The following is a 25,559-nucleotide window of genomic DNA, read 5'->3' on the forward strand; positions in this document are numbered from 1 at the left end:
ACAGAAAATTTAAAAAGATTTTAAGAGACTTTGAAAATGATCAAAAGAGAACCTGGAAGATTTTAAGGTATTTTTTTAATTTGCAGGATTTTCCAAAAGTTGTTGGAAAAATTCGGTTGATTTTAAAATGCATTTAGAAGTTCTAAACATAAATGTTAACTCACTTCTTTTCAATTACTTGAAGACATTTCAAGTTTTTAATTAATTTTAAATCTTTTCAAAACTATGAAATGTCTCTTGAAATTACTCAAATTTTGTTTACAAGTAATAAGTGTTCAATTGCTATTTGCACGTTAAAATTTAACAATTTCACTTACAAACTAAACATTTTTTCAACAGAACATATCAAATTGTAACGTTAAAATTTTACAAGCTGTTCGAAATTCTACAGATTCAAAGCTTTCTATGTAAAACAATTCAGTTTCAAAATTGTTTACTTTTACATATATTTGTGTTCAATTTACTCGTCTTGATGAACAGTGAAATTTGTAATGGCTAAGAAAACCAATAAAAATAATATATTAATAAATTTATTTATTCAATTTAATATAAAAATAATATAAAGGAAAACCTAAAACTCTGACTTAAAAATATTTTATTGATGAATCATTAAAATTGTTATTTAAAAATAAAATTATCGGAATAAATGATATTATATTAATCTCAATTTGTATTAAGACTTTCGAATTCAAACAGTTACAATCTGGATATTTTTAAATTTTGAACGGATTTAGAATCGTTTTGTCAAATCAAATATTTTTCAGTTTTTCATACTTTCATTATTTACAAAACTGTTTAAATCAAACTTGGGCAAATTTTTCTTCAGAAAATTCGTAAAATTCCCGGTGAAGGAATAAATTCCCGGTAATTTCCCGGTCCAATGGCCACCCTGAAATTAACTTGTTTAAAATTCATAATTTGGTGTTGAAAAATCAACTAATTTTTTTTTAAATGAAAATACAAATCTTTTTTTTTAATCTCTCTTCCTGATTTGAAAATTGATTTGTTTCAGTAGAAATGCCATCTTTCTATGATAAAAATACAACTGTTTGATTGAAAATTAAACAAATTATGTAACAGTGCATTTTTTTTAAAGTCAGGGATTTAGAAAAAAAAATCTTACAAAATTCAGTGAATTTCTATAACTTTAAATAACTGTGAAAAAGTCATTCTTTTTTATTGAAAATTCAACTGTTTTGTTAAAAATTAAAATATTTCGTAGAAAATTAACTTGTTTAACATTCATAATTTGGTGTTGAAAAGTCAACTAATTGTTTTTTGCATAAAAATTCAAATATTTTTTTTTTAATTTCCCTTCTTCATTTGAAAATGCATCTGTTTTCGTAGAAATTTCATCTTTCTTGGATAAAAATACAACTGTTTGGTTAAAAATTAAACACTTGTGTTATATCATCCTTTTTCGTTGAAAATTCAACTGTTTTGTTGAAAATTTCAATATTTCGTAGGAAGTTTACTTGTTTAAAATTTATATTCCAAACAAGTAAATAAATAACTCGCAGTAATATTGTACAATATCTGCAAACATCATACTTAAAAAAGTCAGGGATTTAGAAAAACAATCTTGCGAAATTGAGGGAGTTTCAATCAATTAAAAAAATGGTCAAGCAGAATAGATTTGAAAATTTTCAATATACATTCCAAATCGTTTTATTCCTATTATAGAAGATTCTTGCTTGAATATGTTATGAGTTTAAGATTCTGGTCTTTGAATATTAATCGTCAGGGAAAATAAAAAATTGGTCAGGAAAAAATTAGGGAATTTTTAAAATGAAGTTTTGTAGTAACCCACACACACACACACACACACACACAGAGAGAGAGAGATGCTTCCTTCTGAAGATTATCTTTTTAGTTATAAATTTTAATTGAAATGAAAATTCAGGTATCTGCGTAGAAAATTTACTTCTTATTTCAAACTTATATTTTTATTTTGCAAATTTGTCTTTTTAAATTAAAAATTCATCTATTTTAGTAGAAATTACATGTTTCTTGGATAAAAATGTAATCATTTAGTTGAAAATGCAATAATTTTGTTAAAGAGTCATCCCTTTCAGTTAAAAATTTAACTGCTTTGTTGAAAATTCAAGTACTTCGTAAAAAATTTACTTGTTTAAAATTCATGTTTTGAGGTTGATTGAAAATTCAACTGAAATCTTTTTTTTTTTGAAAATTCAATTACTTTTTTGAAAAATTGACTTCTTAATTAAAAACTTCATCTGTTGTAGTAGAAATGGCATTTTTCTTGGAAAAAAATGCAACTGTTTCGTTAGAAATTGAACAATTTGTTTAAAAAGTCATCCTTTTTGATTAAAAATTCAACAATTTCGTAGAAAATTTACTTATTTAAAATTTGTATTTTTAATTTAAAAATGCATCTATTTTAGTAAAAATTGCATTTTTCTTGGATAAGAATGCATATGTTTGATTCATAATTAAACAATCTTGTTATAGTCATTCATTTTAGTTGAAAAATTCAACTGTTTTGTTACAAATTCAACTAGTTTGTAGAAAATTGACCTTTTATGTATAATTCAACTACTTTTTTTAAATTTGTCTTTTTCATTTTAAATTGCATCTATTATAATAGCAATTTCATCTTTCCTGGATAAAAATACAATTTTTTTAGATGAAAATGCCACAGTTTTGTTAAAGTTATTCTTTTTGTTTGAAAATTAAACTATATGTAGAAAATCCACTTGTTTAAAATTCATATTTTGTTGTTGTAAAGTCAACTGAAAATTTTTTTTTTTATAAAAATTAATCTTTTTTTTTAATTTCTCTCTTTCATTTCAAAATTCATCTGTTTTAGTAGAAATTGCATCTTTCTAGGATAAAAGTGCTACTGCTTGGTATGAAAATTCAAGTAATTTGTTCAAAAATTATATATTTAATTGAAAATTCAACTGCGCGGATCAAAGTTGAACTACTTTCTTGAAACATATTTTTTTCTTTTAATGAAGGTTTATCACTTTGATTGAAAATTTAACAAATTTGTCGAAAAATAATTTATTTTTTGGTATGAAACTTCATATTTTTAGGTGGAAAATTCAAGTACTTTCTTAAAATTCTTATTGTTTTGTTAAAAATTCAATCAGATCGTTAAAAAGTCATCTTTCAGGGAATTTTGAAAATTAATATTAAATACAAATATTTCCATTAGTTTCAAGTCTTATATCTTATTATTTCTGGAAATCGTAAATTACGTGCAATAAGAGAGTGAAGGGAAGAAATATTTTGTTACGTTTTATTACAGGGGGAGAGGTCTCAGAGGGGGCCTACAATCCGTTAAGTAATTTAAATACGGCCCCTTACCGATATTATATAAAGGAATTTTGAAAAGATTGACGTTTAATTTTTTTGCGCGGAACGAAAACGAGAAATTTTCATTTCGTTACTGATATTCAAACAGGGTGTCGCTCTTGCAAATCTTAGAATTATTTAATTTTTTAAACCTCGAAAACCTGGAAAATGTCTCTGAATTTCGCATAAGAACCTAGAGAATTTTATTTTTGATATTCTTCGCTTATAAAATAATTATTTTGATTGAAATGCAAAAAGCATCTTCATTATTTTAGGTTTTTAGTATCTTTCACTATTTATTTTAAAGATTTTACAAAGGCAAGTACATTAGATTTCAAGGATTTCAGAAGGTTTCAAAATACTTTAGAAGATTGCAGAAATTTTTAAAATTATTTTAGAAGGCTATATAGATTTCACAGAGATTTAATAAAGATTTCCAAAGGCTTCACAAACATTACACAATGATTCAAAAGAGTTCATAAAAGCGTGCACTTGAGATTTTGAAAGGTTTCAAAGATTTCAAAATAATTCAAAACATTTTATAAAAACGATGAACAACAGATTTCAAATGATTTCAAAAGATTTAAAACTATTTCACAAAGATTTCAAACATTTCAATATATATTTTAAATGGTTTCACATGAATTTAGAAAGATTTCAAAACATTTCAAAGATTTCAAAGCTTTCAAAAGATTTTAAAAAAGCGTGCACATCAAATTTGAAATATTTCAAAAGGCTTCATCAAAACATTTTAGAACATTTCAAATATTTCAAAAAGTTTCAAAATATTTTAGAAGATTTCAAATATTTCACAAAGTTTCAAAATATTATAGAAGATTTCAAATAATTCAAGGATTTCAAAAGATTTTAAACAATTTCACAGATATTTCAAAGATATCGCAAATATTTCACAAAGGCGTTGCAGATCAGATTTCGAACGATTTCAAAAAGGTTTAACAATTTTTTTGAGGGTTCAAAAGATTTCACGAATATTCACAAATACGTGTACATCAGATTTCAAATATTACTAAGATTTAAGAAGATTATACATTTTTTGTTAATATTTCAAACAGTTTCATAGAACTTCAAAAAAAGTTCGGCAAGATGTCAAAGCTTTCAAAAGATTTTAAATATTTCAAACAGTTTTATAGGACTTTACAAAAATTTCAGGTATATTTCAAAGCTTTCAAAACATTTCGCAAATTTTACAAAGATTATAAGATTTTTTTTCAAGATTTCAAATGATTTACAAAGGTTTAAATGATTTACAACGATTTCATAAATATTTCAAAAGATTTCAACGATTCAAAAAAGTTCACAAAGGCGTTGCACATCAGATTTCAAACGATTTCAAAATTTTTGAGAAGATTTCACAAAAATTTTGAAGAACTCACAAAGGCTTCAAAGATTTCACAAAGTGGTTTGTACATATGATTTCAAAAGATTTAATTTTTTTACAATTTCAAACGATTTCAAGAATATTTCAAATATTTAAAAAGATTTCAAGGATTTCAAAGATTACACAAGAATTTAAAATATTTCACGAAGACGTGTACATTAGATTTAAAAGGGTTTCAAAATATTTGAGAAGATTTCAAAAGATTTCAAGGATTTCAAAGATTTTACAAGTACAAAGTACATCAAATTTCAAAAGGAATTGAAATTTATTTCCAGATTTCAAAAAATTTCACAGAGATTTCAAATGACTTCAAGGATTAAAAATATTTCATTATGATTTCAAATATTTTAAAAGTTTTTAAAAATGAATGACCTAAAATTTATCAGTGAACTGCAAACTTTATTTTAAAGTTGGAAATTATCACTTGGGGTTAAATGACAATTTGAAAAATGTCCAATTCTAAATGAACGTTTAAAGTAGAAATTGTAATATTCATAAAAAGTCAATAATTCATATTACTGAAAAAAGTTGTTTTATTGACATAGTAAAACTGTAAAAGACCTTGAATTTTGTTTCTAATAAGTATCGCCAGACACCATCATTTAACAAAATTATAAAAACTTTCGTCGAAAGTAGCAAACAGCATTTTTTATTTATAGTGAATCTAAAGTGAATTTCAAAAACGGTAATTTTCAATTAAAACTAGAAATTGTTCAAATATTTATAAATTACTTACCGAGAACACCATATTGTTGTGGAGTCAGTCTGACATCTCCATCTGGTCCACCTGGTATTGAGGAGACAAGCGATGCTCTATCACTGATGTGACTCCGAGTACTCGCTTCACTTCTTCTCGCCCACGAAACTTGGGAAACTGCATCTGCGAAAATAGAAAAAAAAAATTTCCTTCTTTGTTTTAAATTAATAATAATAATCTTCCAATTGAATCCGTTAAAAACAAAAAGGGGCCTAAACAGTGTTTTGGTTTCTACTGAATTCTACAATAAAAAGTACCGTAATTATTTATAAATAACCTTAAAATTGATTACAAAGTCTAAATTGTAAAATCCTCGCACATATTAGAAGTTACAATCTAAAATTCTATAAAAACTGCCAAAATCCAATAAACGTGTATTAATTACGTATAGGGATGATTTTTTTAATTGTAGGCACAGTCCCTCCTATTGTAAGGATTCGTAAGAATTTTGTGACCCCTCCAACCCTTCTTACGTAAAATTTAATATTTTCTTACTAAATATATTCAACCATAGATCAATTATTTTTACTATGAACGTGAATTCAAAAGATATAAAGTGATTCAAAAATAATGAGGGTACAGGTATTCCAAATGATTTCGTTTATTCCAAACCTACGAAGTATTTACAAGAATTACATTTTTTTACGAAATTTAACGAGATTTACACAGCGTTTTAGGGTTTTAAAATGATTTCAAGAGATCACAAAAGTTTTAATAATCTGGTAGCCACTAACACTTCTGTATGTACTAATAGGTCCCCGAGATTACTCTTTTTTAAAAGATCAAAAAAAGGCCCCTGATTACGAATATATTTGGTAGGTTTTCGAAATATGAGTCAATTTTTGTTTAAACAATTTTGTTAAACAATTTCATTATTTATAGACAAAAAAATTTATAAAATTATTTTTAACATGGCTGAGTAAAAATAAAACTTTTTTGCACCTTGCACTTTTTTCGTGCGAGAAACCGTTTGCAATGTACAGCGTTATAAACAAATGATTTTTTAACAAAATTGCCATCTTTGCACAGTGTTACCTCAGAATCAATAATTCAGAAAAAATTGTAATTTGTACACTGTCTATAACATGGATAAATCTCTTAAAAGGAAAAAGAAATCTTTCGATCGAATAAAACATTCTTTCCTTAAATTGCTGTTAAAAAGTTGTTATTTTTAAGAGGAAACCGTTTAGACTCTTCATTTATTAATAAACAATCATCCAAATCAACCAGTGTCATAATGTTGCTTTAAATTGTTGCAAAAGCTTTATCTAGCATTATTAACATAATTCATTGTTCATAATTTCTTTTGATAAATTGTTTATAACAGTTTATTTAAATAATGACCATTAATGACCAGAATTTACTTCAATTTTTTTTATCAATCCTTGACACATGATTAAACTTTTCACTCTCCTGATATTTTCTCGTACGACGAGCTATTATTTATTTATTTATGGCCTTATAAGCAATGTATTTCTTATAAGCACACCCTCCCCTAAAAGCCACTATTTTCAAGTTATTAGATATTACCTTTTTTATATCCTCAATTTTATTATAAAGAATTTAATTATCTTGGGTAGCATTTTCGATATCTGACACTTATTGTTTATAACTATTTTTATTAACAAAAATGCTCAATTCAGAAAATCGATTTTTTCTTGATTTTTTTATTAATCTATGCCACAAATGTCAAGTAATCAGCGATTACATTTTTTTATATCCTTAATAGTACCATAGAAAATGTTTTATTTTGTGCCATAGATTGATAACAAAATTAAGAAAATTATAATCACATTCTTTATGGTAAAATTAAGGATATAAGGATATCAAAAAAGGTAGTCGCTAAAAACTTGAAACTTGTGGCTTTTAGGGGAGGGTGTGTTTATAAAGAATACATTATTTATAAGGCCATAAATAAATAATAGCTTGCCGTACAAGAAAATATCGCAAAAGTGAAAAGTTTTATTTTGTGCCAGATTATTTGAAAAAATTAAGAAAAATCGATTTTACTAATTGAGCTTTTTTGTTAATAACAATAGTTATAAACAATAAGGCTCAGCTATCGAAAATGCTAATTCTTTATAATAAAATTAAGGATATAAAAAACGATAATCGCTAATAACTTGAAAATTGTGGCTTTTAGGGGAGGGTGTGTTTATAAAGAATACATTGTTTATAAGGCCATAAATAAATAATAGCTTGCCGTACAAGAAAATATCAAGAGAGTAAAAAGTTCAATCATGTGTCAAGTATTATTAAAAAAATTTAAGTAAATTCTGGTAATTGATGGTCATTACTTATATTAATTGTTATAAACAATGTAGCAAAATAAATTATGAACAACGAATTATGTCAATCATACTAGATGAAGCTTTAACAACAATTTGAAGCAATATTATGACACTGTTTGATCTGGATGATTGTTTATTAATAAATGAAGTGTCTAAAAGATTTCCTCTTAAAAATAACAACTTTTTAACAAAAATTTACGGAGAGAAGGTTTTATTCGATCGAAAGATTTCTTTTTGCTTTTAAGAGATTTATCCTTGTTATAGACAGTGTACAAATTAAAATTTTTTCTGAATTATAGATTCTGAGGTAACACTGTGCAATGATGGCAATTTTGTTAAAAAATCATTTGTTTATAACGCTTGTTTATAACGTTTCTTGTACGAAAAAAGTGCAAGTTGCGAAAAAGTTTTATTTTTACTCAGCCATGACGAAAGTAATTTTATTAATTTTTTGTCAATAAATAATGAAATTATTTTTAAAAAATTGTTTAAACAATAATTGACCCAGATTTCGAAAACCTACCCAAGATATTCGCAATCAGGAGCCTTTTTTTGATCTTTTAAAAAAGAGTAAACTCGGGGACTTTTTAGTCCATACAGTAGTGTTAGTGGCGACTGGATTGTAAGGTATTTTAAACGAATCGAAAGGTTTACGAGAAGTTTAACAGATTTCAAATATTTGCGATATTTTCCATAGTTTACGAGAAAAATTAAAAAAACCACATTTTTAGGGGAAAAAATTCTTCCGACTTCTGAAATGGTTTACTCCTCATGATACAATAAGACGACTTTCTTCTATTATCAAAAACTTTTCAAAACTATTTAGAAGAATAAAAAGGTGGGATTTTCAAGAAAATCCTTTATATTTTTTTCTTCAATTTATAAAACATTAAAAAAAATATTTTCTGGAAAACCCTATACCTTTTTTATTCCTCCAAATATTTTTGAAAAGTTTCTACAAATAGAAGAAAAGCATTTTATCAGCATAATGCAAGCCAAACCATTTTAGAAACCGGGATCATTTTTTTTCATCTAAAAATGTAATTTTTTAATATTTCTCGTAAACTATGAAAAATATCACAAAAAACAAGATAAATTTTTCATAAATTAATATTTTTAGAAAATTACTTAGCGAAATTTGATTTGACAATTTCATATATTCTTGGCAGATTTTTTGGATTACAGACGTGTTTGGTGGTATTTTACCTAATCTACGCCACGGACTCACTTCAGAGATAAAAAATAGTATAAATAGTGTCACAAATTAAAAAAATAACGTAAAACTAGTGATATCTGTTCGATTTTATTAATTAATTATTTACATTATATTTATATCTGTTTTATCTGTGCTATCTATCTTTTAGGGTAGAAAATTTATTTATTTAGTTAGAAATGCAATTAAATTGTTTAAGACTCAACAATTTGGTTAAAAAATCATTCTTTTTGTTGAAAACTCAAATGCTTTATTGAGAAATAGTTTTGTTGTGATGAAAATTCCACTATTTAGGTCAAAAATTCACCTATTTGGTTGAGAATTAACTGTTTTGTTGAAAATTTAAATGCTTTGTAGAAAAATCGTATTGGTCACTTAAAAAATCAACAATTTGGTGAAAATTTTTTTACTTTCTTCAACAAAAAATATTTTTGGTTTGAAATTTCATCTCTTTTAGTAGAAAATTGATCTTTTTTGTTTACAGTTGCTACTGTTTGGTTAAAAATAAATATCTTTTAGTTGAGGATTCAACAATTTTGTTGAACGTTTCTCTTCTTGGATGAATTAAACTTTTCCTGATTAAAAATAAAAATATTTTTTTGTCGAAATGTCAACTATTCGATACTAGCTACTTGGCTCAAAGTTGAACGGTTTTGTTAAAAATTAATTTATTTTATGGAGGATTCATCAACTTAGTTAAAATTTCATCTTTTTTGTTGAAAATGTAAGTATTTCGATTCAAAATGTTGTTTGCTTACAAATTGATTTCTTACAAAAAATTTAACTATTCTAGATGAATATTCATCACACAATTTGAAAATTCATCTATTTGGTTTAAAATTATTATCTTTCTTACAAATTCATATTTTCGCGTATATAATTCAACTGTTTTGTATAGAATTCGTCTCTTTGGCTTCAAAGTTCCAAAATTTGGTTTAAATTTTTCTCATTTCTTAACAGAAAAATCGTCTTTGGTCCCAACCTGAACTATTTTCAATATTCCTCTTTTTGATTTAAAAATTCCTTGACAATTCCAGGTTTTTCAGCTGGGTAGACAATAGGTTAATATTTAGGGGTCACGCAGACTATGAAGTTTCCCATTCATTTAACATGGAAAAAAGTCACCTTTTTGTAAATCTAATATTTTAACGCGATAATATGTTAAATATAATGCCATCCTTCAGCATCTTGTTCAGAATTAGTCAGATAATAATAATCAAACATAAATTTTTAGGGTAAATGACTTTAAGCCGCTGCTACGTGTTCCCAAAAAAAAACCCATAAGTGACCAATTTGAATTTTACGTGATATTGCAGTTTAAGAACGACTTTGAAAGTTTTTTCCCTCATAAATACTCATTAATGGGTAATTTGAAAGTAATGAGTCATCTGTTAACTAATTTTAAATTGTTAATACAATTTTAATTTTATTAAACATTTTTTTTCAGGTCAGTTGCGAAATGAACATATTTTCTAGACGTTATAACAATAAAATAATTTGTTGAAATAATTTTGTAATTATTTAAATAATGGGCGTTTATTCAAGTATATAGTTTACCTAAAAAAGCAGGAGAAACATTTTACGTCACAAAATTTTCCACATATTTTATTATTTTTAAGTACTACTTTGTTTTCTAAGAATACTCATAAGCGTTTTAATATATTTTATTTTGTTAAAATATACTATATTACAAATATGATTGTAAAATTATTTAAATAAATTATTTTATTTTTATAATTGATAAAAGAACAAATGTTTAAACAAATTAACATTGTTTATACAATTGAAAATTAGTTAGCAGACGAATAAGTATTATTTAATTATCCATTAATTACTCATTAATCATTAATTTAATCATTTAATTTAAAAATTAATTAACTTATTTAATAAATTAAACAAAAAACGTTAATAAACCGCATTATTAAGTAACATTAAATCAATAGGTAATTTCATAGTCTTTGCACAACCCACAAATATTAACATTACCGTATTTTGAAATTATTTTATATTTTTTCCCGAGGCAATATAAAATATATTTCTTTCAAAATATATAGGACACCTATATTCATTTTCAAGGGCTCCAACCAATATATTGATTTTTTAAATACATATATGAACTTTTGAATATTAGTATCTCCCATAAACATAATGCATGTACAGGCTCCCTCGAAAAACAATATTTGTTAAAAAAAAACATTTTAGTTTACAAATATGAAAGTGGGCAAATAATTTAATTTATTAAAAAATTCCAACTAATTATTAGATATATTTTATTGTTTAATTTAGTAATAGTTAAATTTACACTCCATTTTTATGTAAAAATGATTACTTATTAGTCGAAATTTTCATTAAAACAAGTTGGTGACTTACATTTCAAGAATTCTGAACTAAGGATGTATGTCGTCATTTCAGAACATTTTAAAATGATGCTATATTTTGCCATAATGTACTAGTATATAAATATTAATAATGAAATATAAGTAAAAAGTGAATGAACATAAATAAATCTAAATAAATAATATAAATAACCTGGGAAATATAAAAGTGATTCGGTTTTATGTCATTCTATTTTTAGACTCATAATAAAAGGATTATCCTTCAAACCCAAGCTCTGACAATTTCTGAACATTTTCTCCTGAATTCTCACATCATCTAACATATTTTAAAATTAAATCTCTCACTTTCTAATTACAACTATTTTCAAAATTCTGTGTAGAATAAATTAAGTCCTTATTCATTCAAATCGGATCACTTCTAAAAAGTAAATATTCAACAAAATTAATTGTAACTTGATCTTTAATAATTGTTATTAAAAACTTATTTTTGTATTATTAACTTTTCCATTAAAATAAAAAGCTTTTATATAAATAAATAGGTTTTCCTATTTAAAACCCGATGTTCATTTATGAATTTTCTACAACATCAATTTTGTATATCGAAATTTCAAAATAAATAATAATTATGTTCTCAAAATCTTGCTGCCACACTATCATTTCTAAACTTTTTTACATTTTCAAAGAGATAAGAAAAGTTCAAATATGAGAAAAACGTATATTAAAGAATTCGAAGAGAAATCTAGAAGCTTTTGAATAATATAGATTATGGAATTAAATTTTTATTAAGATTTTTGGGTAAATTTTAATAGTCTAGGGTTAACTTAAAAAAAATAATTTTAAGAGTAAACTCAGTTTTTCAGGGCGAAAAGAGAATGGTTTTTTCAGGACGTCAAGAATGATTTTTTTCTTAATAAATTCTAAGAGAACATTGAAAAAGAATATAAAACATTTTAAACTGTTTCCTAAAATTTTGAAGAAGAGTGTAAAAGATTATAAAGCAAGATTGTTCCAAAATAAATCATTTTAGAGCAAATTTGAGTAAGTTTAAGAGATACTTAAAAGTTTTGAAACGACTGAAAGAGAATAAAAATTTATAAGATATTTTAGGAATTATGTAAAGTTTGAAGAAAATGAAAAAAATGTTGGGTTCCTAGAAAAAATGTAAATGGCTTTTTATTTTGAAAAATTAATTTTAAGAGAATATGTGAGAAGATTTCAAAACATTTAAAAAGATTTCTAAAATTTTCAAAGAAGAATCTGAAAGATTATAAGGTTATTTTTTTTAATTTTGTAGAAATAAAAAAATGCACAAAAAACTGAAATAATTTAAAAATATTAGAAGGTATAACAATTTTGAAAGGATGAAAAAAAAAGAGTTTTCTTAAGATTTACGGAAAATTTTTGCATTCTTTTTTATTTAAAAGAATACACTTTAAGAGAAAATTGGAAAAGATTTCGAACCGTTTCAAAAGATTTCCTTAAATTTTGAAAAAGAGTAGAACATCTTGAAGCAAAATGTTTCAATTTGGTGAGATTAAAAACTCGAGTAAATTCAAGAAATATTTAGAAAACTTTAGAAGCTTCAACAGAAAACTGAAAGGTTCTAAGTGACTAAACAAATTTTCTTGAAACTCCTAGGAAATTTGCAAGATTTTAAGACAATTTTTAAAAAATTTGGAATGAATTTTCAAAATTTTAAGAAAAATTCAAGTCAGCTAAAAATATTTTTATGAATTGAAGGTTTTTTTGATAGATTAAAAATACTTTTAAACTCAAAAGCCTTTCCAAAAATTGATCAACTGTTTGGTAGGTATTTCTTCCAAACTGATTTTAAAACAAATAGTTCAATTTTTAATCAAAGTGATGAATTTCCAACCAAAAAATTATTGTTTAAATAAGAAGTTTAATTTTGAAATAAAAAGATTAATTTTCTACTAAAAAATACCATTTTTCAACAATATACATAAATTTTGACCGAAATAGTTGAATTTTTAATTAAAGAAGATAAATTTTCAACCAAATAGTTGAATTTTGAAATAAAAAATAGTGGAAATTTCAACACACAAAAATGAAGTTTCACTAAAAAATATAAATTGTCAACAAAAACTTAAATAATTAGATTTCAAGTTAAAAAAATTAATTTCAACAAAGAAAAACTAACTTTTAAAAAGATGATTACATTTTCAAACAAAGTGGAGAATTTTTTAATAAAATTTTAAATATTTAACTGGAATGGTTAAATTTCCAACTAAAAAGATAATTATTCAACCTCAAATTGAATAATTAAATTTTTAGTCCACAAATTATTATTCGACTAAAGAGATGAATTTTTAAGTAAAGTTGTGGAATATTTAGCTGGAATAATAGTTACATTTTCAGTTTAAAAAAAAACAATAATTTGCAACCAAAGAAGATCCAAAGAAAAAAGAAGTTTTCAATCAAACAGCTGATTTTTCAATCGAAGAAATGAATTTTTAATTAAAACGAATAATCTCTAACATCGTAAAAAAATAATTTTTAGCAAAAAAGTTAAACTTTCAGCCAAATGATTTTATTTCCAACCTAAAAGATGAATTTTCAACTGAAATGATAAAAATTCAACTGAAATACTTCAATTTTTAACCGAAAAGAAGATTTTTTAAACAAGAAGATTAACTTTCAAAGAAAAATATCATTTTGTACCCCCAAAAACAGATTTTTTTTACAAAATAAGTGAATTTTCAACGAAATAGTTCAACTTCCAACTAAAAAAGTTCAATTTTCAAATAAAAATTGAATTTACAATCAAACTGATGAATTTTCAACTAAAATTATGAATGTTCAACTGGAATAGTTTAATTTTATGCCAAAAAGATGAATTTTTAACCATAAAGATTAATTTTCTACAAAAAAAAGACGAATTTTTCACAAGGCACACACATTTTCAAACAAATAGTTCAATGTTTAAATGCAAAATATCAATTTACAACGAAATAGTTCAATTTTCACCAAAAAAAGAAAAATTGATTTAGAAAAAGTAGTTACACTTTCAACCAGAGATAAATTTTAAATTAAAATAAATCTTTAACCAAAAAAATTATATTTCAACAAAAGAGTTAAGCTTTTAATCTAGTAGTTGAATTTTTAACTAAAACAAGATGAATCCGCAACGAAAAATGTAAACAAAATTTCTATTATAATTCAGAAAAATGTCTTTCTTGAAATACTACTTCTACTCTAAAAATTGCTTGAAATAATTTCTTCATAGAAAATTTAGAAGTGGAAACTACTTTTAAATTGTGACCAATTCTGATTTGGAAGAAAAAGTATTCTAAATTTTCTAAAATTGTTAAATTTTCTTATAAATAATTATTAATAATTCAACTATTCCAGATGAAAATTAATCTTTTTCTTTGAAAATTCATTAATTTGATTGTAAATTTAATTTTTATTTGAAAATTGATCTTTTCTAATTGAAAATTCTAAAATTTGTATGGAAATTGTTTTTTTTTTTTTTTTTTTAATTGAAAATTCAACTATTTTGTTGAAAATTCACGTATTTCGCCAAAGAAATATTATAATAAAAACTCTTTGGATGCATGAGAAGAACTACTAACTAATGACAAAAAAAGTACTCTTGAACAATGATAAGTTATAATTCAATTAGAGTAAACTTAGATAAATAAATACAGTTTCAAATTAATTTTCCTGACATTTTCCCCTCGGGAAAATATATAATAATATATAATTTAATGATAATTTACGAGATTACACTTACCAAAATTTGAAGCTTTTGAGTTCATGAACCTTTGTCGAGCATCTCTGATACCTCTACGTGAAGATGGTAAAGGATGTCGTCTTCTCCTTTTCAAAAACTGTGCCAAACTGCCTAGCAGTAACGTTCCACCAGTAAAGCATATAATTAATATCTAAAAAAAAAATCACATCGTAATCATCATGTAATAAATTAATTTAAAAAATAATGAAGTAGCCATAATTTGCGAATTATAATATAAGGCTTAGCCCAAGGTTAATAATTAAATAAGTCAAACTTTTATCCTAGAAGGAATTGTAATATCAAGTAGTAAAAGCAGGTAACTGAGATTTATTATTGTTCTGTTTAAATTACATAAAAATATACACAAAGAATGAAAAAAAAACAGAGTTTATTCAAAAGAAAGCAAAAGCTCTATGAAAAATTGCAAATTGAATCAATTTTTGATTCACTGAATGACACTAAAGTAATAAACTTTATAGACTTGAGATACATATAAACCTAAAGTTTATATTTCCTAAAAACAATTGAGAAATAACATTGCAATGCACTTGAAGTACTTTGATCCAGGTTTGAGTTTTTGCATAATTTACGGGTGACAACACATAAAATTGAAAGTTTCATAAATATGAATTATAGATCTTTGATCTATGAATCATAATAAATTATAGTTTAGCGCTTAAACCATTTTTTTTCAATTATATAAGACGGCGGTTTGCTGAGAGTTAACCTAAAAAGGGGAAAAAAGGACAATTTTATAGGTTAGTTACCTTTTGTGTTTTCGATAGATTTACCGACGAGTATAATCTTCCTAATACTTCGGGCGCTTTAAAAATATTCATTATCAGAGATTTCTTTTCAATTATTGTACACAGAAAAACGCGGAAAACACCGAAAACACACACAAACGTGCAATTTTATCAGTGTCCTAAAGTTGACAAACTTTTAATTTGCGCTTGCGCCGGGGAAGCGCGCTGTTTGGCAGCAATTGGCGGGCAATTTAAAAAACAGTTTAATTTAGGTAGCAGAAATTTCAATGAGATATTTTCGTTGAGTGCTGAGAAGAAAATATTGGACCAAATGAGACCAAAGTATAAAAACTGAATTTTTTAATATCTTCGTAATGAATAATAATTATTATCATTTTATTATTTCATTGAATAGTACGCAAAAAATACAAGCTATTTTTCAAGTAAACTTATATAGAAAAAATTAGTTTTTACGGAGATATTAGCTAAATAGGGTAAAAATGGACCAAATCATTAGAGTTCTTAAATTCCCGAGAATTTAAGTTCATGTTATATAACCGAGAATATCACAGAATTGAGGAGAATTTAACAGAATTTAAGAGAATTTAAGAATTTATGATTTTAAACAATATTTTTATTGTTCAGGTTATATCAACGTTTGAATATAAATTATTTTGTAGCTCAAACATATTTTCGACTAATTTTTAATTTCAAATTATTGATATTCAAATACCAGCATTTTAATCTTATGATATTTTTAACATGAAATATTTTTTAAGCGGAATGAAACAGTGTTTCATATCCAAATTTAACATTTTCAAATGTATTAATTAAAAAAAAAAGTTCTTTCCACTTTAAAAGATAACTCTTTAATAAAATACTGGAATTTTCAACAAGATAATCGAATTTTCAACATAATAATTGAATATTCAACCTAAGAAGACAAATTTTCAACGAAAAAGTGTCATAGTTTATATTTTGACATAAAAAGAATGAAGTTTATACAACAAAAGAAAAGAATTATAAAACCAAAAAGACGTATTTCCAACAAACAAAGATTTTTCACTCAAAAAATAAATAAAAGTTTATCTAAATTAATGTACCTTCAAACTAGAAGACAAATTTTCTTTACAAAATTCAATTTTCAAACAAAAAATATAACTGTTCAATAAAAATTAATTTTCCACGAAATTGGTGCATTTATACGCAAGAAAGGATATTTCCAACTAAAAAATTATTTTCTACAAGAAAAAAAGCGAATTTTCATCTAAAAAACATCAATCTTAAAAAAATGGAAGTTACATTTTCTGTTAAAAAATGAATTCTAAACTAAAAAACAAAAAAGAAGTATTTTCCACTAAACAGTTAAATTTGCAACCAGACAGCCTTCCATAAAGAAAAATTTTACAATGTAATTTAACTTTGACACAAGTAGTTTGATTTTCAATTAAAAAAGATTAATTTTTCAACATGATAATTAAACTTTTAACTAACGAGATAACTTTTCAACTTAAAATATAAATCTTTAACAAAAAAAGTGATTTTTTAACAAAGCGATTGTTGCATTTTCATACAAAGATGAAATTTCTTCTATAGCAGATGAAATTTTAAATAAAAAAGATGAATTTTCAAAAGAATAGTTAAATTTTCTGTTGAAAAAGATTTTAGTCGAGTTTTCACGATCAAACTATGAATTTTTTTATAAGAAATAATTTGGCACCAAAGAAATTGAATTTTCAATCCAAAAAGACGAGTTTTGGACCAAAAAAGATGAATTTATAACAAAATTGTTGAATTCTCTAGCAAATAGTAGCATTTTTATAAAAAAATATTGAATTTATCTTAAAGCAGAAGAATTTTTTATTACAAAAAAAGTTGACTTTTCATTAAAAAAAGATTCCAGTTAACTCAGTAACATCAAATATTAAATTTTTGTAGCAAAACAATAAGTTTCTACAAAAAAATTGAATTTTCAATCCAAAAAGATGATTTTTTTTAACCAAAAAGGATGAATTATTAATAGAATAGTTACATTCTCTACAAAATAGTTGCATTTTGATACAAACAAATATCAATTTTGTACTAAAACAGATGAATTTGTAATAAAAACAAATTTTTTTTTAAGTGGAACTATCATCCAGAAAATATTTCAGTTCATTTTTCAACACGAAAATATAAATTTTGAACAAAAAGTAAATTTTCTACGAACTAGTTAAGTTTTTAAGAAAATAGTGTAAATAGCTTAATTTCTAACCGACCACTTGCCTTTTTATCAAAAAAAGATTTAATTTCTGCTAAAACAGGTAAACTTTTAAATAAAAAAGTCAAACTTTCAAAAAAAGAATTGAATTTTCAACCGAAAAGTTAACGAAAAAATGCAATTTTCTATTAATTAAAATAAACTTTGAGATTCTCATTAATTCTCAGAGAATTTATTTCTCGGTTATATTCTCGGTAATTATGCATTTTCACTTCAAATCCATGGGATAGACATGCACCCATTTTGTTAATATCAATAATATAATAATATGTTTTTTAAAATATTCTTAACATTCGGTTAAAAATGGAATAAATATTTCGTAAATGAAAAGTATCATGGTATTTATCTAATCTTTTTTTTTATTTTGTTAATTTTTGCTGCTAATTGTTGCATTCAAAATTTATATTGCATATGCATATAAATTGAATTGGATATACAAATTTGTTTACAGTTACATTTTGAAATATTCAACATTTATTTATTGAGAAATTGTAATCCAAATTTCATGGCCTTTAGCAGTACAGATGTTAAATCTATTTGTTCTAATAAATGAAAAAATATTACTAATTAACAATTAATATTATCTGATTGAATTAGATAATATTAAATAATTATTATTTTTTACATTGTTAAATTTTTTTTTAATATTGTATTTTTTGCATCTTGAAAACGAACTGAAGACCATTTCGAAACTTGTTTCGAAAATATTAATTTGTTTAGATTTAAAACATCTGAAAATAAGAAATGTTATAATATTATCTAAATTAGTTAATTCAATATGATTGATTAATTAAATAAGATGGTATCAGAATATTTATTATTTTTTCAGATTATTTAAAATCTTTGAAAATTTTTATATTTTTTGCATCTTGGGAAAGATTTGAAACTATGTCAACGCTTTATTATTAAAAATAAATTTAAAATGTATACTGGTGAAGGTCCTGAATTTTTTATAATTAAAAAACAGTTTAAAGAAATGTCTATACTTAAGAAAAAATATTCTCTTTTACTTAATATACTTTTCTTTAATTACAATTTTTCGATAAATAAATATTTCAAAATGTACCTTTGATAAAATCCTTTTCAATTAATACACAAAAACATGTTATGTTTTATTCACTAAATAATTATTTGGTTCATTTATTTATTTTGTATTATTATAATTTTTTTATAATAAATACATCAATTGTATTTTTAACATTTCAAATAAGCGTACGAATGACAACCAATGAAGCGTCTTATGCATCGCATGCGCAGTAATGCGGAAATCCATCATTGGACAGTTCATAAACAGTTTCTCCCTGCCATCCCCATCGATCACACTCGATGAAGTGAAGTTAGCTGATAATGAAGTAAAAGTGCGTAACTTTTTATGGAAAATTTGAAGTCGATTTATACAAATTTACAATACACGTGGGCTGTTTGCTGTTGACTTTCCAGTTAAGATAAAATAATTTTTCTAAAACATAACACTCATTCCCATGTGCTATAAATACTCTAAAGTAGCGAGAAACCTAAATGGAAAAAGTCGTTAAAGCGAATCTGATCTTGAGAACAACGGGAAAAAAGCTTTTTGGTAAAAGTTTAATGATTTGATGTGTAGGTATGTACATATATCTTTTTGTCTATCAACTTCGTTATCCTCCTAATTCATAATAAATTTTCCGGCCAACATTTTACTCATAAAAGTTTAGAAATTCTTATCACAAGTTCCTAACCTCAAAAATACTTTCCATAATTCTTCATAATTCGATTGTTTCACCAGGATCACAGATTTTCCTTTTTCTGTGTTTCCCCTTTTCTTAAATTCTTTTTTTTCTTTTATTCTTCAATTCGAAAGTTTGCCATTCGAAATCAAAAAGTGTGCAGTGGACATTAGATCAATTATTTAACTGAAGACTTAAAGTTAATGTTCCCAGAAACATTGTCAATTTTTGAACCGAATATATTTTAATTTAATAAAATAAACTTCAATAATTATTTACAGTCTTATTTATCGTCTATAAATTATCAAAATTTCCTTTCCTATATTCCTCTCTTGTTGTTTTTTCTCGTTTTTCAATTTAAATGAGAAATGACATTAATAGAACCCAATAATTATAGAAAATCAAAATATTTTGTGTTAAAGGTAATTCTTTTTGGTAGAAAAGTCTACTATTATATTTTTGATTCAAGGTCAATCTTTTTTGGCATACAATTTAGTTGGTTGAAAACTTAATTATCTAAAAAAATAATCTTTTTTTTTTAATTCGTCTGTTTCGGTTGAAATCTATATTATTGATTTCAAATCGTAAATTTCAAATTATTTATGTCTTACGGTCCAATCGTAAATCAAAAATAAATTATGAGTCAAAAAAACATGTTCTTTGAAACTCAGATATTTATTTAATAGAAAAACTCCTTTTAAACTTCCTTAAATTTCTCACACTATATTTTTAAAAAATGTAGTCTAATCGATTGAAGTCTCAGTATTCTTGAGACTTCTAAATGACTAAATTTTAATTCATTTTTTTTAAACAATTGATTTAAATGTTTTTTTTTACTGAAGTTTGATTTGTTTGACTATTTTGAACCATCATCAACTCAGGTTAAGAACCTTTGAAAACGGTACGCAAGTGTACCAAAACGTAAGGAAGTTTAAAAGGAGTTTTTCTATTAAATAAATATCTGGGTTTCGAAGAACATTCTTTTTTACTCATAATTTATTTTTGATTTACGATTGGACCGTAAGACATAAATAATTTGAAATCTACGATTTGAAATCAATAAATATCAACCGTCGAAGAAAGGATTGATTTGTTTCATCAAATCACTTTACGAAATTTATATTATTATGCTAGAAAATTCAACTATTTGGTTGAAAATTAACTTCTTGATTAAAAATTCGTATTTTCGGGTTTAAAATTTAACTGTGTACTAGAGAGTGCCCCTTTTTCGTTTGAAAATTCCACAATTTAGTTTCAAGAGAATCCTTGACTAAAATATCTTTCTTGGTTGAAAAATCAACTTGTTGAAAGCTCGTATTTTTTCTTTGAAAATTTATATCTTCTAGTAGAAATTCAATTTTTTGTTTAAATTAAAAATACAACAATTATGTTAAAAACTTATCTTTTCTTGTTGATGATTTGACTATTTTATTTCTAATTCCTCTTTTTTGGTTGAATTCAACTATTTTTTATTATAAATTAAAATATTTTTTCGTTGAACTATAAACTATTACATTTCTTGTTGTGAATTAATTCTTTTATTTATTGAAAGTTTTATTATTCAGTTGAAAGTTAACTTTTTAAACTAAAAATGTAATTATTCCATTTCTTGTTCAAAGATTTTATTATTTTAAATTGAAAATACATTTTTATAGGTTAAAATTTAACTGTATGGGTAAAAATTCCAGTATATTCTGTAATTTTATTATTATTTTTTTTAATGTAATTATATTCATAGTCATCTTTTAGGTCGAAAATGAAAAAAGTTTTCGTTGAAAAATATTAGTTAAATAATTTAGCCTGAAAGTTAACTTTTTCTTTAAATCCATATTTTTGGTTGAAAAGTCTATTGCATTGTTAGAAAATCAAAATATTTGTTTGAAAATTAACTGTTTGATTGAAAATTCATATTTCCGGTTTGCAAATTCAACTGTTTCGTAGTGTTCACCTTTTTGGCTGATAAATTCTTTTTGAAAACTAGTCTTGTTTGTTTGAAAAACCATCATTTTTTGGTAAAAAATAGATTTTCTTGCCGATTCAACTATTCTGTTTTTAATTCCTCATTTTTTAATTGAAAAATTAAGTACTTGGTTCGAAAGTTGACCTCTTTATTTAAAAATTTATTCTTTTTTTTTTTAGGAAGATTCATCTTTTGGTATGAAAATTTAGTTTATTATTCTTTTTTTTTTGAAAATAAACTTTTGAAAATTAAAGTTTAAATATTCCATTTTTAATTGGAAATTTACTTTTTTTAGTTGAAAATTTAATCATTTGTTTGAAAATAGATATTTGCAGGTTAAAATTCAATTGTTTGGTTACAAATTCAAGTATTTTCTGAAATTTTAGTTATGTTATTGGAAATTCCATTTGCTTGAAAATTGACTTATTTCAATCCATTGTTTTGAGTTGTAAATTTTATCATTTTGTTAGAAAATTAACTATTTGGTTTAAAATAAAATTTTTTGTTCAAAATTCATATTTTTGGGTAGAAAATAAAACTATTTTGTAGAAAAATCGCCTCTTTAACTTGAAAATTTCAGATTTTGATTTATATTTTTTGCTTGCCTTAAATGAAAAATATTTCTTAATTTAAAATTCATTTCTTGTTGAAAACTAGTCTATTTTGTTTGAAAAATCATTTGGTGAACGATTAATTACTAAATTTTTTGTTGAGAACCCATCTTTTTTTATTGATAATTTAACTACTTGGTTAAAAGTTGAACTCCTATGTTTACAACTCATTATTTTTTGTTGGAGATTAATCTATTTCTTTGAAAATTTAATTCGTTTTTTGTTGTCGAAAATAAACTTTTTTAACTGAAAATTTAATTATTCCATTTTTTGTTGAAAATTGATCATCTTTAGTTGAAAAATCTACTGTTCGGTTGATAATACCGATTTGAAGGTTAAAATTCAATTGATTACAATCACTTTAAAATTAAACTTCAAAATTGATGTTAAAAATTTAACTGATGGGTCATATAGAAAATTCGATTTTTATATTAAAATTTCAACTGTTCAAAAAATTCATCTTTTTAGCTAGAAAATTACACTATGTGGTTGAAAATGCAATTTCTTATTGTTGAAGTTTAATATTTTTTGTTTGAAAAACCGAAGATTTGGTTGGATATTCAACTTATTATAATTACAAGTATAACACATTAATTATTAATGATAGTATTTTAAAAATGAAAAAATATTCTTATTTATGAAAGTGATTTTGAACATATAAAAATGGTTTCATTCAATAAATTTATCTTTTGTTGGATTTTTTTACATCGCCGTGAATGGTTTTCCAACGATCAAAGTATATTCAATTTTTTTTTAACAAATTCTTTAATTTCAAAAATCATTCAATAATTAACTATAAATCTTTAAAAATATAAAATTTCTTATGAAAATATTCTTTGTATCCTATTTATCATTGATTTTTCAAATCTTCTGATTATTGCAATAATGAAACAAAAAACTTTTTTTACAGGTAGTTAGATAATAAATATGATTTCGGCAATAAGCGGTGAGTATATATATTTTTGGATACTTTCTATCAGCAGGGCTGCCACGCCACTTTTTATAAATTTTTAAAAATTTAATGATTTTAATAAAATTCAAATATTTTGTTAAACATTCGCCTCTAAAAAATTGGTATTTTCGTCTTGAAAATTCAACTATTAGGTTGAAAATGCAGCTGTTTTTGTTTGCAGTTTATTCCTTTTTTTGTGCGAAATTTGTACAATTTCATTGAAAGTTAAACTATTTAGTTAAAAACAGGGTCGCAACTTGACTGGAAAATGACCGGTTATTTATATCAATTTAGAAAAGTGATTTCTACTTTATCTACAGTCGCAGATTTTTCATATTATATCTGCTTACTCTAATTAAATCAGAATTTAGTATTTAATTTTGTTTATTTAGAATTTTAATTAGTTGTATGAAAATGTATCAAATTTGTGAAAATATCGCCTTTCCGTAGAAAATTAATATTTATGTGCAAAAACTCTTTTTTTTTGTAAAAATCTAAACTATTTCAGTTGAAGATTCGTCAGTTTATTTGACAATTCATTACTTCTACTGAAAATTTGAATGTCCAGTTTTGGTTGAAAATTGATCTTTTCTTGTTCAAAATTCCACAATTTGGATGAAAATTGTTCTTCTTTAATGAAAATTCAACTTCTATTCTTTTCGGTCGAAAGTTCGAGTATTACAGTTAAATATTTATCATTTTAGTTAAAAATTGATCTTCCAGGTAGAAAATAAAATTACTTGGTTAAAATTTGAACTCTTCAGTTAAAAAATCTTTTTTTTTAAGATTCATAATTTTAATACAAAATTAATTTCTTGGTTTGAAAAATGGTTTTTCTTTGGCTGTAAAGGATTTTTTGCCAAAAATTGAACAATTTTGTTGTAAATTTGTTTCTTTTTTAGTTAAAAATTACTATTTATTAGAATTGTTTAGAAAATATTGTTTTTTTGTTGTTAAAATTTATTTTTTTTTCGTGGAAAGTAATTTTTTAACTGAATATTCAACTCATTCTAATTATATACTCCATAATTTTAGTTAAAAATTATAATGTTTGGTTGAACATTATGTTTTTGAACTAAAAATTTAATTATTTAACTTCTGATTGAGAATTTATCTTTTTTAGTCAAAAATATTGTGTTTGTTGAAAATTCTACTTTTACGTTTGAAGGTTCATTGTTTCAGTTGGAAACTCATTTTTTTTGAAAAGTCAACTATTTCAGTTGAAGATTCATTATTTTAGTTGGAAATTCATCAGTTAGGTTAAAAATTGAACTATTTTCTTGAAAATCCTTCTTTTTTTTTGTACAGAATTAATTTTGTTAACTAAAAGTTTAACTGGGAAATGTCCTTAAATTTAAAATCGTCCACCAAATCGACTCCCTGTAAAAATTTAACTTTTTAAAAATGAGAATTCGTCTTTTGCTTGAAAGTAATTGGGTTCTGAATGCAACTGTTTTCTTGAAACATCATTCATTTTAATTCAGCAATTTAGTTTAGAATTCACATTTTTTGGTTTAAAATTAACTTTTATGTTGAAAATTAGATTATTTCAGAACTGAATGTCAAAGGTTTTCGAAAACATTTGAATTTTTTAATTAAAAAATAAATTTTTTTAATGAAAATTGATCTTTTATCTTTTTCAAGTACATCAGTCTGTGACAGCCCTTTTTATTAGGTACTTCACAGTATAATTTATATTTCAGAGGACGTCACGAAAGTGCCATTCAGCGCAATTGCAGTAAGAGTTACAAACATCATAAATCCGTACTTTATGAGGATCTATGAGTTGGAAAATCATGCATTGAGGGTAAATGTAATTAGCAAAAAGTTGCAGATATACGCTCAAAAACACATCGATTTTGAGAAAGAGCCTAATGAACTTCTCAACTTGGGAGATGTAGGTTTCTCGGCAGATAACTATAATTTCTTCAAATTTCTGTATTCAGGGTGTCTATTGACCTTGAAAACCTATAATTCTCCTTGAATTTTTTTTAAACCTTGAAAACCTGGAAATCTTAATTTTTTCACGAAAGCCTTGAATTTTAATTATTCTTTTTTTTTTTTTTTTAACAGTAATTTCATAGAAATTCGAAGAGTAATTTATATCATTTAGCCTGTTATGAAAGAAACATCTCGTTTCGAAAAAATTTTTCGTCTGAACATTTTTATATTCATCAAGATATAATTTATCTTTTGCTTATTAAAGAATAAATAAAGATATTTCAGGGCACTTTTTGTCGAGGTGTTCAA

The 25,559-nt window shown here is 24.2% G+C and overlaps 2 protein-coding genes across 5 annotated transcripts in view; one reads left to right on the forward strand and one right to left on the reverse strand.

Moving 5' to 3' along the window:
• Positions 1 to 15,962, reverse strand: part of LOC117180335 (mitoguardin) — a 166,048-nt gene extending 150,086 nt beyond the window's left edge. Inside the window, exons 1-3 of the mRNA XM_033372777.1 lie at positions 15,842 to 15,962; positions 15,075 to 15,225; positions 5,457 to 5,600 (exon numbers count right to left, since the gene is read on the reverse strand). Of these exons, the coding sequence (XP_033228668.1) occupies positions 5,457 to 5,600; positions 15,075 to 15,225; positions 15,842 to 15,913 (367 nt within the window). The 5' untranslated portion in view covers positions 15,914 to 15,962. The remainder of the gene's footprint in view (positions 1 to 5,456; positions 5,601 to 15,074; positions 15,226 to 15,841) is intronic.
• Positions 15,963 to 19,412: 3,450 nt separating this feature from the next.
• LOC117180391 (putative ATP-dependent RNA helicase TDRD12) overlaps positions 19,413 to 25,559 on the forward strand; it is a 55,661-nt gene continuing 49,514 nt past the window's right edge. The window contains exons 1-4 of one of the 4 annotated variants that reach the window (XM_033372873.1): positions 19,413 to 19,683; positions 21,926 to 21,941; positions 23,268 to 23,303; positions 25,013 to 25,206. In XM_033372873.1, coding sequence (XP_033228764.1) covers positions 23,285 to 23,303; positions 25,013 to 25,206 — 213 coding nt within the window. In that variant the 5' untranslated portion in view covers positions 19,413 to 19,683; positions 21,926 to 21,941; positions 23,268 to 23,284. The remainder of the gene's footprint in view (positions 19,684 to 21,925; positions 21,942 to 23,267; positions 23,304 to 25,012; positions 25,207 to 25,559) is intronic. The other 3 variants (XM_033372875.1, XM_033372874.1, XM_033372876.1) reach the window with 3 other exon arrangements.

Source organism: Belonocnema kinseyi, chromosome 9, assembly GCF_010883055.1.
Source record: "Belonocnema kinseyi isolate 2016_QV_RU_SX_M_011 chromosome 9, B_treatae_v1, whole genome shotgun sequence".
NCBI classification, from domain to species: domain Eukaryota; kingdom Metazoa; phylum Arthropoda; class Insecta; order Hymenoptera; family Cynipidae; genus Belonocnema; species Belonocnema kinseyi.